Source organism: Barbus barbus (genome assembly GCF_936440315.1).
Source record: "Barbus barbus genome assembly, chromosome: 38".
NCBI classification, from domain to species: domain Eukaryota; kingdom Metazoa; phylum Chordata; class Actinopteri; order Cypriniformes; family Cyprinidae; genus Barbus; species Barbus barbus.
The window spans coordinates 18,966,952-18,980,794 of record NC_136716.1 but is presented as its reverse complement, the minus strand read 5'-3'; the positions used below and the strand labels follow the sequence as shown (position 1 = coordinate 18,980,794).

Here is a 13,843-nt window from a genome sequence, read left to right as displayed (position 1 = left end):
CTTAGATTTCAGTTGAGAGTATAGAAACCATTTACGATCGTAAAAAAACGCACGTGCAAATAGACATTTCCATATGTTGTGTGAAGATGTAATCAAAGCTTTCATCTCAACATGAACTTCCACTCCAACAGATTAAGTCTGTAAAATGACAAATAACTGATGAACAGAGCATGCAAATAAAGATAAAAACTCACCAGTGCACAAGAGACTGGAGGATGCATGATGTCTAGAGTGTGAATGAAGGTGTGCAAAAGATATGAAGCCTGCCAACCTCAACTGTGTGCCCGCCCTTTTTTTTTCTTGTAATGACATTTTTAAGATACAATGTTATGACATGCATCATAACAATTCTGTTTGTACCTGATGACTCAGTATATAAATCGTGACACCAAGGCACAATAATCAAGTTAGCCTGAATATAAAGCTGTTTATATCCTTCTGTTCGAATGTTAAAAGTTAGCAATGTTTAATCAGCATTCCCATGCAACTTCTCTATTTGGAGTCACTGGTAAATACCTAAAGAACAAAAGGTTACCCATTCGGAAATGTACTGTATGTGTCATTTTAAGTTTCACAATGTGCAAGTAAGTTTTAAAAAGTGACATATTCCTAGTTCATTCTAAGCATTACTTAACATAGCATTTGCCCAGGACTGCTTGCCACTTCCTGGTTGACATTTACTCTGAGACCATTGTGTCAGGTTCTCCTAGGGACACCATCTTAATCCAGCTAGAGGCAGAATGAGCTGGTTCAAGCAGGTTTTTTTCAGAAGGGTGGACTGTAGTTGGAAGTTAACTGACATGTTTCGATTCATTTCACCATGAGGGAAATATAGAGTGGTAAGACATGTTTATATATTTTTTAACTACAGTAGAAAATACAAAGCAACTCATGTACACTGCTGTTCCAAAGGTTTGGGTCGGGAAGATTTTTAAATGTTTTGAAAGAAGTCTTTTTTCTTCACTAAAGCTGCATTTACTAAATATACAGTAAAACAGTAATGTTGTGAAATATTTTTACAATTCAAAATAACTTTCCTATTTTCATATATTTTAAAATGTTATTTATCCGTGTGATGGCAAAGCTTAATTTACAACATCATTACAAACACAAAAAGCGTCTGCTAAATGACAAAAGTAAAAAAGTAAAGAGTGTAAAGACCATCGACTCTACCGTGCGACTCCACCGGGCAGGGACACCGGCAAGGGATAGTAGTAGCTTTTTATTTAATTTTTTCATTGATATGTTTATTATTGAAATGTTGTTGTTATATGCATGTGTTAATTTTATTTAATTTCTTTATTTTCTTAAATATGTGGGTAGATAGTATTTATAGAGTTGTAACTTTTTAGTTTTAGTTACTTTTTCTTATTTGTAAGTCGCTTTGGACAAAAGCGTCTGCTAAATGACAAAAGTAAGTAAGTAAAGTAAGTAATACTCCAGTCTTCAGTGTCACATAAATCTTCAGATATTCTAATATGCTGAATTGGTGCTTACATAGCACAACTTTTCTAAATATAAAAATTGTGCTTGAGTGGTGTAATATCAGTAATAATACTTTTTTTTTTTTTACATTACAATACATTATTGATGTCTTTACTGTCACTTTTCTTTTAGCATTTTAATGAATCCTTGCTGAATTATTTAATTTCTTAAAAAATTATATTTTTATTATTATTATTATTATTTAAGAAGCTAAACTAAACACCACATCCTGCTCTCACCTTTCCAGTGAGAAATTGGCAGAAATAAAAGGACCATCCACCGAAACTCCCTCCAACAGCTCAACTAAACGCAGGACGTCTTCAGGATCATCTACCAACATTTCTTCTGGCTCATCAACACTCATCTCTAAACCGCAAGAAATGAACAAATAGGGACATGAATAAATGCCTAAATCTAAACAAGACAAACAAAACATCAAGATCATTTTATTTGAGAAGTAAAATTGCATTAGAATCTAGAGTAACTTTAATTATATTTAAATCTCATTAGGTAATAATTAAGGAGGTTAAATAAAAGGTTAAAAAAAAACTGTGTCTGACTAAAAATAGCAATCAGGTCTGTAACAAACTGACAAAAGTGGTTGGAAGAGGATGTGCTCTTTAGGAAAGGACAAGGGGGAGTTCCAGCCAAATTTCTTGTGAGAGGAAGGTTTGTGTCAAGAGAGGTGTACAGCACAGTACATTTCCTGGTGTTAAATCAACACTGCTCGGTGTACATATGGAAACTGGTTCCCATATGTACACCAAGCAGTGTTGATTTAACACTGGGGAATTTACCGCTGACCAAGGTTAGGGCATATCACATTATCTAGTATCATATCATATTTTATACTTCTATGTAACTCATTTAACTGATGCAATACATACTTCCCATGGCTTGTGAAATGGCTATACCACTCTCAGGTGTGATTTCAAGAGAATAAACTGAATTACAATTTGGTTTTCTTACCATATTTCTTAAGTTTGTTTTTTGTTTTAAGTATAAATATCACAAAATGTAGTGAACAAAAAAAAAATAATGTAGGAAAGATCACATTTGACAGTATTTACACCCAATAAGAGCAGACATAAAGGACAGAAAAAGAAAAAACAGTAAATTCAAGTCAATGTAATAGAGAATCCAGTAAAAGAAAAGATGCTCTGAAATCTGCAATAAATTATTTTGAAAAAAAAAAAAGTATTTGGACGCAGCATTTAAAGAATAAGCATATTGTGGATGTATTATTTGAAAAGTGTTATTGTCTTTTACAATTTTGCTTCTAACAGTAGATATTAAAATGCCCCACCTAAATTGTTTTGTCTGGCCTCAGATTATGGCTGCAACCAAAAATCACATATTCTCTCTTAAATAGGTGTGTTGGATAATTACTTCACGATTGCTAAAAAAGTATGTTCTATATAGTATGAATGTACTACATTCGTCATGTTGTCGTCATCACATGATCTGCCAGCACCAGTTGCAACTCTCTCTCATAGACTCCTATGCACACTCTCCGTGGTAGTAGTAGGCTATCCATGGTACTTTTTATCTTCTCTTTTATGAGTATTAATAATCCGAACATACTTCTTGTGTCACATACGTTTTTCGTCTACTATATAGTACAGGGCTTTCCAAACTCGGTCCTGGAGGGCCGGTGTCCTGCAGAGTTGAACTCCAACCCTAATTAAACACACCTGAAGCAGCTAATCAAGCTCTTACTTGGCATACTAGAAACTTCCATGCAGGTGTGTTGAGGCAAGTTGGAGCTAAACTCCAGGACCAAATTTGGACGGCCCTGATATTGTAGATGAGTATGTGATTTCGGATGCAGCCTATAATTCCATGCTAAAGTTACACACTTCAGTCGAATTCTTTACCTGTGGCGTTTCTACATTCAGTGGTGCCAGTGGTTTGCTTCTGGACATTGTCTAAGAGGAACGTCATTTGTGGAAGCTCATCATCACTGTCCTCCATGTCCAGATCAGCTCCATCTGTGATGTACATCTCTCGGTGTCTCCCTTTATTTACACAGATAATGTCTAGTTATGTAAAATATTTAAATAAAGAAATTATAATAGTTATCACCTTACAGTATGATTGTGTACATTTTCGCCATTAACACACACTAACAATTATCATTACTTGTTTTTATTAATCTTGTTTAATGTTAATTTCAACATTCAGGGAAGATCAGTGAACATATCTCAAAATATGTTCACTGGCTAATCAGAATCAAGTATTCCGCAGAACCATGTAATAATTTCTGATAATGGCAGGCTAGTTTTACATTATCCCATTTATTACATGCTGCCCATTGAAATAATATGTGGACATGGAATAATAATTGTATGTGTAATAAGACCTAATAAGCGCTGAAAATGAGCAATAAAAAGCTTATATTTTAACATTTACATTAACCAAGATTAACACATGATGTAAAACATTCAAGATTCGTGATATCTAATGGATACCACTCAAAAAAAGTTCAAAATAGAAAAAAGTTTTCTTTTTTTAAAGTCTCTCATGCTTTACTTTATCAAACATACAGCGAAAACAGTAATATTGTGAAATATTATTATAATTTAACTAAAATTTATTTTTATTTACCTGTGATGGTAAAGCCATATATTTTAGTATATTTAAAAAAAAATGTTATTTAAATTATAATAATATTTCACAATATTACTGTTTTTGCTGTATGTTTGATACCACCACAGAAATAAATTACATTAAAGAATATTACTGTTTTTACTGTATTTTTCATCAAACAACGGCAAACTTGTGGAGCATAAGAGACCCTCTTTCAAAACAAAACTTAATTATTCCACACTCGATCGATGGTGTATTTAGAACTGTAATGCAAAGTGTTAAAGGGATCCCTGGGTATTAAGACTTGTATGGCTTAATATAACGTGAATTATGTCTCTTACTGAAATATGTAGTAGAAAACCCATCAAAGATTAATGTTATTTAAAAAAAATCACATCGTTTTATACATATTTTGGACTATGGGGGGCCGCCATTATTCTGATGACGTAAAATGGTTGCACTCAGTGAGCTACTAGCTCTACCTGTTGCTATTTTTACCACAATACAACTCGGAAAATAAAATACTGATATAATGACTACAGCTACTGAAAGAGCTTACAGGTGACGATGGATATAAGTATAGGCTTAAACCAAATGCTGTACCATGGATTTTTCCCCACAAGGAGTCGAAACGCCCCGGATCTCGAGGGAAATCTGCGCTGAGAAACTCCTCTAGCGGCCACGTGCCATGATTAGCATCGGCATGTTTAGATCTTAACAGATGGCATCTTGCGTTTCTTGTCTCAGCCGTTTGTAAGCTCTTTTAGTAGCTGTGGTCTACTAAAAGACTCAAAGGGCTAAAGTGGAGAGAAAAAAGAAGCGGGTCTTTAGGAAGTTTTATTCATCCATAAGCATCTTCCCATTCTTTTCTCCTATTATCGCTAGGAAAGCAGTGAAGTCTTACATAGCTTCTCTTGTTGCCCTTCGACTGAAAATTACAACCAAAAGCTACACAATGTGGTATCGTAAGTTGTGAGTTGTGTTGCGGTAAAAAGCCAAAGACTATAGAAATAAGTGGCAGTAATTCACCGAGTGCAACCATTTGACGTCATCGATGCAGAATGTACTGTGCACATCAAATAATGGCGACCCCATTTTGATAAAAAAAAAAAACATGCATTTTCATGGGTTTTCTACTACATATTTAAATAAGAGACATCATTTACGTTATATTAAGCTATACATGTCTTAATACCCGGGGATCCATTTAACAAACAAAGTCTGAATAAAAAATAAAAATGTGAGGGTGGAAAACGTGAAGTTGATAGACCACAACAAATTCTCTTTGCACATAACCACCTTCCACAGAATTTCTGTTATTTTGGGTTCTGACCGTTTTTTTCCTTGAGCCTCATGACTAAAGGCTTTGTGATGAGATGCAGTTGGTGACTGTTGCTCATGTGCTGCAGCAGGTTTTTGGCATGAAGGGCAGACAGACTATAGAGCACCTGCTTTTTCTCACGCAACCCATCTGCACGAATGGTAGACTTCCTGCCCTGTAGTAAAGCCAAGACCATAACTAAAACTGCAAAACAGAGGGTTAAACATCTGAAGACAACAAGTACAGTGCATGCATAATTATGCAAGTTGATATTCTGATTGTATATTTTTTTTCCAAACACTTTTACCAATTCCAAACCACATCAATCTTAATAACTACTTTTCATTTTATAAAAGTAGTTAATCATTTATAAGTTATATATAATTGTTAAGAAGTGCTGTAAATGAAAAATGCCTCATATTCAGGTGTGCATAGTTATTAACACTGTTTTTATTTTACATGTAACATGGGCCAAAAAAAGAGAAATCTCACTGAAAAGTCCAAAATGAGTAAATGTCAAGTGAAGAATGCAATACTAAAGCACAGTACTGCCACTCCCTATACGCAGATTACACAGTTTGCGTAGGGCACCAACTCCCAGGGGGGGCACCATCCCAGTTACTCAACAAAATTTAAATACAAAAAAAAAAGTGACATACATACCGCGACTGCTCGCACCTCATGTTTGCAGCTGAATGCAAATGATCAGAATTGATGGACAACTATGCCTATGTTTTTTTTTTACTTTAATATTTGAGCGAGGGGGGCACAACAATACAATCCTGCTTAAGGCACCCATTTGGCCAGCAGCGGCCCTGCTAAAGCAATACTAGATATTGCAAAATTAAGGTGCTCCCACTGGGTCAGTATAGTCAGAAAAAAAACAGTTTGAGAAGACAAGTCGTATGTTAACTGGAAAAGAATTAAGAACTAAGGTGAAAAATCAGGTGTGAAACCATCAGGAACCATTTAGTCTCCATTTCCACCATTTTCCAGAACTGCAACCTACAGTACTCTGGAGTCTCGAGAAGTTCAAGGTGTCAGGTTCTCAGGGACTTTGCTAAGATAAAGAATCCAGAAACATGACCCTCAATTCATAAAAATATTAAGCTGATGTGTAGTGAAATACATTAAGAATACATTAAGACTGATTTATAAAAAAAAAAAAAAAACATATTGGTTGAGAGTGACTGATATGTTGAGATTGACTCTCGAGGGACCAGCACCAGTTGAGGTCAGTCTACAGTGGCGGTGGCGAGGCAGTCATAGTGTGAGCTGCTACTAACAATGAGTAAGGCAGACCTTTAAGGGTTGGAGATGGACTAAGAATGAACTCCCAATACTTACTGCCAGATTCTGGAAGATAAATTCTTCAAACAGTGGTACAAATGGAAGAGGTGCTGGTCCTTCAAGAGTCACGCCAAACCTATCTGTCCATAAAGTCAGTCTTCATGTATTTTATGACACTTCAGCTTGTGATTTTTATTAAGTGGGGGTCATATTTCAGGATTCTTTACCTTAGCAAAGTCCCCAAGAACCTGATACCAGACTCCAGAGTAGGTTGCAGTTCTGGAAAATGGTAGAACTGGAGACTACTTTGATGACGAAATTCCCATCACACGCACTGTACGATGTTCCTTTGTGTACACGTGAAAAGTGAAGTATACTTTGGGCTTAAATGGGTCCTGATGGTTACACACCTAATTCTTCACCTTATTTCTTAATTATTTTGCAGTTAGCATGCATCTATGCTTCTTTTTTTCAGTTTCTTTTTTCTTCTGTCCTTGTGTTTTATATGCACCTTCTGTGAAAATGAATTTCCTCTCTGAGGACAAATAAATGATCTATCTACCTACCTGTTTTTTGTGATTCGATGAGCATTTCACTGTCCAGTGGTCATGCCATGATTTTGCAATTTCTAGTATTGCATCCTTCTTGAGGGCATTAAATAATTTTCTACTTTTCAGTGCGAGTTAAATCTATTTTTTGGCCCATTTTACCTATAAAAATAACCCTACTTAATAATTATGCACACCTGAATCATTATACAGTATGTACAATTAATAGTACTTCTTATTACTAAACACTGTAGCTCCTCAGAAAGATGCTTTTAAGCCACAGTGATTGTTGACTGGTTGAATATTTAAACAGTAGAAACAATAGAACCTGAAAGGTAATGGAATGGATAGATGGCCATGGCAAATCATACACAAACTGCTGTTCTCCATTCAGCACCTGGAGAGTAGAAATAAGAAACATATATAACCGTAAGGGTGAGATGCATGCAGGCTTTCTTTCTATGAGTGAATGGACTAGATTAAAGTGCCCCTATTATGCCTTTTTGAATATTACCTTAACATTAACATAAAACTTTCTGCAAAGTTGTGAAGCCGAAAGTGCACGATATATAAAGTTATTGTCTATAAAAAAAAAAAAAAGAGTTTGCTCGCAATAGCCTAAACGAGTCGTTAGGAATTTGAATCTTATTCTGTTATAGCTGTACGTCACGAAGTAATACATTTGCATAATGTCTGCACATGAGCTGTCATTCGCGCTGTACGCGCGGTAAACCAGTCACAAAGGACTACGCCATCTGACCAATCACAGCAGCGAGGGCTAAATTAAAGCTATTTTTTGATAAAACTAAAGTGTTTTGTGACCTTGGATGCATGTAAACCTGTTTTAGAAGACTCATAAAACAATATTAGCAACCTTAAAAATGGCATAATAGGGGCACTTTAAAGCAACATTAATTTCTATTCTGCCCCAGGTCGAATAATAATCTAGTTTAGTGCTGGTTTGGTGCAAATCTGAGTGGAAAACCCTACGTTTATGGGTAGAATATGATTTGTGTGTGCAGCATGATACACATGGCATGAATGATGTAATTGGCCATGATTTTGGAGTTACCTCAGAGATCTGAAGTCCTGTGGATGCCACACCCATGAGAACACAATCATGTGGTTTATTCTTTTCCTGAGACAGAGAAGAAAGAGCGAGAGAAAGAGACAGAGAATTTTATTAGTGAAATGTTATAAACATTGGTAAAAATCAATGTTTGAATCAGGGTTGAGCAAAATTCAGAACTGAAGAATCGGCTGCAGCAATGATGTATTTTGTAGTGCAACCTGCAATTTAGCATCACCCTCAACATAAACACAACAGGAATTTTCTATTGGCTCTTGGATTATTACAAAAAATAAGCTTTGTGCCATCAGTTTGTATACACTGAAAAAAAAATTGTGTAAGATTCACTTTGAAACAATTTTCACTCAGAAATTGCTAGTAAATATTAAAGCTGCAGTCCGTAACTTTTCCCTCTTTGTCACCATCTATGTTTGAAAACCTGGAATTGCAGTTTCTCGCGGAACTATCTTTCGTGAGCGGGGTTGTGATCCGGTGTTCCGGCACGGCTCCAGCGCAGATGAATCTAATGTTTTGAGGTGAATGTGTAGCTGTCACTGCACCGGTGTAGATATTTACTGTACTTCGCAATCACATATTCTAGCCTATGTCTTGGAATATATGACACCAAATCAGAATTTTCACCGTAGCCTATATTGCCATCTGAACAAGTAACAAGTCTGCCAAGTTTATTCTACCCAACTGAGAAAAACAGCATTACAATAAATCACGCTACCAATGGTGATTAAATCTAAAGATCAGTTAGCTCATATCACATCTAACTGTGTATTATCAATGTTATACTTTGTTCTCAAATTATTAATGTTAACAACATCAGCATTGCTGACTAGGAGTATAGTAGCCTATTAGCGTGTAGGTTTAAATTTTTGTACAGTCTAATATCTAATTGTCATACCATTCACATTTCATATTAAGAAATTCTTTTAATCCAAAAAGCAAATTAATCTTCCTTCAAACTGGTTCTATTTAAAATACAAAAACTTGTGTAATCCCACGTTGGCTATCTGTAATCAGAAGCACATTTAAAACTGGAATATAATTTAATTTCATTCACATGCGTTTCATAAACACAGAATCCTTTCTGGATTACAATCCGCCATCAAAATGATAAATTTAATTATTCAAGATGCTGTGAGATAAGGCTATAAATGAGCCGCCACCTGCAGGATCCTCACGTGCGATAGCCTACAAGCCGGGAAAACTTCTTCATGTTTACAGACGCGAGTACTGACGCAGTGTCATGCTCGAATTTCCCGCGGAAACCTACCCCTACCCCTCAAATTAGACAACATTTGAACACTGGTTGGTAATGTAATTTCTCAAATATTGATTTCGGATCATTTCTAACCAAAAAAAGTTACGGACTGCAGCTTTAAAAAGCAAATAATACATAGAAAGTCAAATTTTGAAATGGTATCTTCTTGTAAAACTCACTCCAATAGCCTGTATTATTAACTTTGAGGGGAATATCTAACTGTTTGTCTGGCTATCTTCTATTTTTTCAGTGTACCTCATTTTAATTTCAGGAATTGAATTGAAATGTAAAAGGCATTCTCACTTCTGAACAATGCACAAGTCTGGTTTGACTGAATACCAGTGTTGTAGTACTCAAGTTTGAACAAGAGTCTGTCTCAAGTCCAAGACCTTATTTTCTATGACTGGACAAGACTACTGTAAATGCTATGGAAAATATGAACTTGGACTCAGACTTAAGTCTGAATCTGGACTTGACTGATCTTGATTACTACACTTATAAATACAGTGAACTTAAGCAAAACAACAACAACAAAAACACTAACTTTGGACAATCTATAGATGGTGAGAGGCACATCACTCAATGTAAATGACTCCTGTATGAAAAGCAAGGCAGCCTCGCTGGATGACATTCCTTTAAGCTCTCTGTGCAGGGATGGGGTGTGCTTCAGGATATAATCATTCCCATGCTTCTGTACAATCTGTACGATACCACAGTGAAAACACCATTAGTTTATGAGCAGTAAGAACAGGTGAACAGGTGTTTTTTCATCTTTACAGTCTAAAGGGGAAAACCAGTAAATGTAAACAGAGCTCCCTACCCAAAAAGGGAAAAATCCCTGTGGTCTGAAGTATGCAAAGTTGCGTTCTTCATAATCTCCCAGATCAGCTTGAAGGGCAAAGGCAGCCAGCTGGAAATACAATCCTTCTTGCTCAAAGCACTCAGATCTCAAAACTCTCCCTTTCAGCTCAGCATAATACAGTTTACGGGCTTCACTGTTTCTTTGAAATGGAAACAAGCAGTTCAAATGATGCTTAAACATTTTTTAAATTCACAACTTAAATGATTAACAAAAAAATCAGCAATACTATTATTTAGGTCTAGGATACTCCTTTATTAAACTTACTATGGCTCAGTTTAATATTTGCTTCTTATATTACTATTATATGTCAGGCTTAACCGGGTTAAATCAAATAAGCCAGGGTGATCAGGACACTGACACAAAGTAAAAAAAACATTTTCAGATTTCGCAAAAACGAATAGAAAAGAACACTACTTACAAAATTAGCTGAACATTTTTTACAAAATACTGCACTTTCAGGGAGAGAATCACTTTCTCCTATGAAAGGAAACAGATGGATAATCAAAACACTGCATTAGGATGACCACATCTCGTATCATGCCACCTACAGTAGTTAGATATGCTAATAACTGAAAAGAATAGTGCAAATTACATCAAACTGGAAAAACCCCAACAGATACAGCCCGATTACTGATGTGCCATTTCATACTATCTTTCTGTTAGCCATTTTTCAGTATTTACCTCATGTTCTGTAACAGTCGTGATTCGTGCATCAGTCATGACTTGATTTACTAACAGATTTATTTTAAGACTTACAGGCATTTATTTTAAAGAAATACAGCACAAGAGCACTTTTCAGTCATTCTTTTAAAAGAAATTTGTTATTTTGTTTTTATGTAATTCTTACTTTTGTGGAAATTCTGATTAATTTTTTCAAGAGTCTTTGATGAATAGAAAGTGCAAAAGAACATCTATTTAAAACGAATATATAACCATGTAAAAGTCTTTACTGTCACTTCTTTAATCAATTTAACACATCCTTGCTAATAAAGAAAATAATTTATTTGAATTATTCTCAGACTTAATGCTGACAGCAATGGAACAACCTGACAGAAATATGTCAGGAGTATTTTTTTGTGCAAAAGTAATAGAAATTTAAAAACAAGGTCCCTGAAATCAGGGCCTTCATATCTTTTGTTTTATGATGAGTGATTTTTGCTAAGAAAAGAGTGAATGTTTCATCTCACATAGAAAGATACAACATGCAGAAGTGAAATGCGTGGTTTTTGTTTTAAATAATAAAAAATTATCTGGTCCTTTAGCAGGTCTTAAAATTTGGAAAATAAAACCTCAGCTGAACAACACCACATGACATATCACGGAGTCGCTAAAATGGAATAGCCATGTGTGACAAAGTTAGGACACCCTATAATTAATTTTCTTCTAGATCCACTTTTAACAGTGATACCTTGAAGTAAGCATTTTCTGTATCTATGACTTTTTCAGTCTTTATCAGTATGACCTTGGCCCACTCTTGTTTACAACGCTGCTCTAGTTTAGTGAGATTTGTGGGCACTTTTTTATGCATGGCTCTCACCACAGCATTTTAGTCGTCATTTTAGGATGAGGTCTAGACTTTGACAACACCTGGGGCAACACGTTGATTCTTTTCTTTTTAGCTGTTCTTTTGTAGCTTTGCTGGTGTCCTTGGGATCATTGTCCTGTTGAATCACCCAATTTTGGCCCAACTTTAGCTGTCGGACAGATGGCCTCACATTTGATTCTAGAATGCTTTGTTACAACAGACATTTGGTGTCTGTTTTGAATGACTTCCACTTGTGAATAATCTTCCTCACTGTGGAATGATGGACTTCAGATTGTTTGTTAATGGCGGTGTTACTCTTCCCAGATTGATGGCAGCAACAATTGCTTCTCTAAAATAATTGCTGATGACTTTCCTTCTTTGCATTGTGTTAACACAGGCCTGAATGGTACAGACCAGCAAACTGCCAAAACTTCTGCTTTAATACGCTCTCTTGCTGATGATCAGTTAATCAAAGGCATTTGATTAGCAGTGCCTGACTGCTACTTATCCTCTTAATTCCTATAATATTAAGGGTGTCCTAACTTTGTCACACATGGCTTTTCCATTTTGGCTTTATTTTTGTAATATAAATAATAACATGGTGCAATATGACATGTGTTGTTGTTCATCTGAGGTTGAACCAGATATATATATTTTTTAGTTTTTTTTTGTTTTTATTATGCCCTGATATGGAAAACCATGAAATTCAATAGGGTGTCCTATTTAAAAAAAAAATCACACTGTTGTGTTTTTAGCTTTATTGGAGCTTGACTTTACCTTTGATGTATTCTTTCTCCAGGTCTTTGGGAGGTACAAGGACAATTTTTCCTCCAGATTCAAGAACAGGGGTTGATTGTCTAAATGAAATGGAACGAACAAGATAAGTGAAAAAGGCTACCTTGGTTTAGACAAACAGAGCTGACACTCCTTTCATTCTTGTTTTTTGCAAAGCTCAGCCTTTGGTTAAATCATTCCAACGTAAAGGGCTCAGTCAGCAATTTCACATACACAAAAGGAAACCACAGACCCTTTATCACACTCAGACCAAAGACGGGAAGATCTGAGGTGCAGAGGAGCTCAGACAACTGGCTGAACACGTCTCGACCTCTGTCTTTAAGCTGTAATACAGACAAGTTAAACAGTAAGACAAGCTATAAAAGAAATGAACCAGAAAGTCAGGTCAAGACAGTGCTGTAACTAAAAACACTCTGAATCTGAATAAATGTTCATCACAAAGACAAAATATATGAAAAAGGTTTTATAACAGCCAACATCAGTTACTTGCAAAATTATAACTTTAAAACAAACACAAAAGAGGCTGCAACTCTGGCACTCCGTGTCGGATCTTCAGAAATCATTGTGATATTATGAAGTATAAATACATTTCACTCACCCCAACAGTCATGCTCAGTTCTTTGTTATTGGGCAGAATAATACTCAGAACTCTGCTTTGGTTCTTCATTGTGGAAGTGTTCTCTTTGTGGTCCTCTTCTTCAGTGCCCTCCTTAAATGGTTGCCGTCGATGTGGGCAGAGTTCGTATCGCTCTCTCTTTAAATGCCCTCCCTTTGAAACTGAATGTTTATATTCCCTGCTGGAAAAAAAAAGGTGCCCAAAACCAGCCCAAATGGCTTTCCAATATTAGATGGTTTTATAGCCTTGTTGGTTTTAGAGGATTTCTAGGAACTTGCACGCTGGTCACATTGGGAGACCTGACAGCTAGACAGTTGTAAGGATAATAAATACAATAACTGAGGTAAGAGGACATGAAAACAATAATGTGTGGATGTTAGTTTTGGGCTAAAAATATACAACCGTAAATTGTGAATTTTCTGACAGGATTTGAAGATTAGCTTCTGCATGTACATCACAACATTTAGTTA

At 35.7% G+C, this 13,843-nt stretch overlaps 1 protein-coding gene across 1 annotated transcript; it reads right to left on the bottom strand.

Moving 5' to 3' along the window:
• Positions 1 to 1,571: 1,571 nt before the first annotated feature.
• Positions 1,572 to 13,513, bottom strand: LOC306857935 (FERM domain-containing protein 6). The gene is made up of 11 exons (XM_079398217.1): positions 13,356 to 13,513; positions 12,990 to 13,080; positions 12,740 to 12,819; positions 10,856 to 10,914; positions 10,396 to 10,576; positions 10,120 to 10,275; positions 8,306 to 8,371; positions 7,562 to 7,630; positions 5,408 to 5,570; positions 3,363 to 3,503; positions 1,572 to 1,851 (listed from the first exon to the last, which is right to left on the bottom strand). The coding sequence occupies exons 1-11, from the start codon at positions 13,422 to 13,424 to the stop codon at positions 1,721 to 1,723; spliced, it is 1,206 nt and encodes a 401-aa protein (XP_079254343.1). The 5' UTR covers positions 13,425 to 13,513; the 3' UTR covers positions 1,572 to 1,720.
• Between the last annotated feature and the right edge of the window lie 330 nt (positions 13,514 to 13,843).

What these genes read in the sequence shown, in the direction of transcription:
- LOC306857935 (XM_079398217.1), bottom strand. Translation starts at nt 13,424, where the DNA reads ATGAAGAACCAAAGCAGAGTTCTGAGTATTATTCTGCCCAATAACAAA. An exon ending in AACTGAGCATGACTGTTGGG is followed by an intron (nt 13,081 to 13,355) that starts GTGAGTGAAATG and finishes TCTGTATTACAG; the next exon opens with CTTAAAGACAGAGGTCGAGA. An exon ending in GGAGAAAGAATACATCAAAG is followed by an intron (nt 10,915 to 12,739) that starts GTAAAGTCAAGC and finishes TTCCTTTCATAG; the next exon opens with GAGAAAGTGATTCTCTCCCT.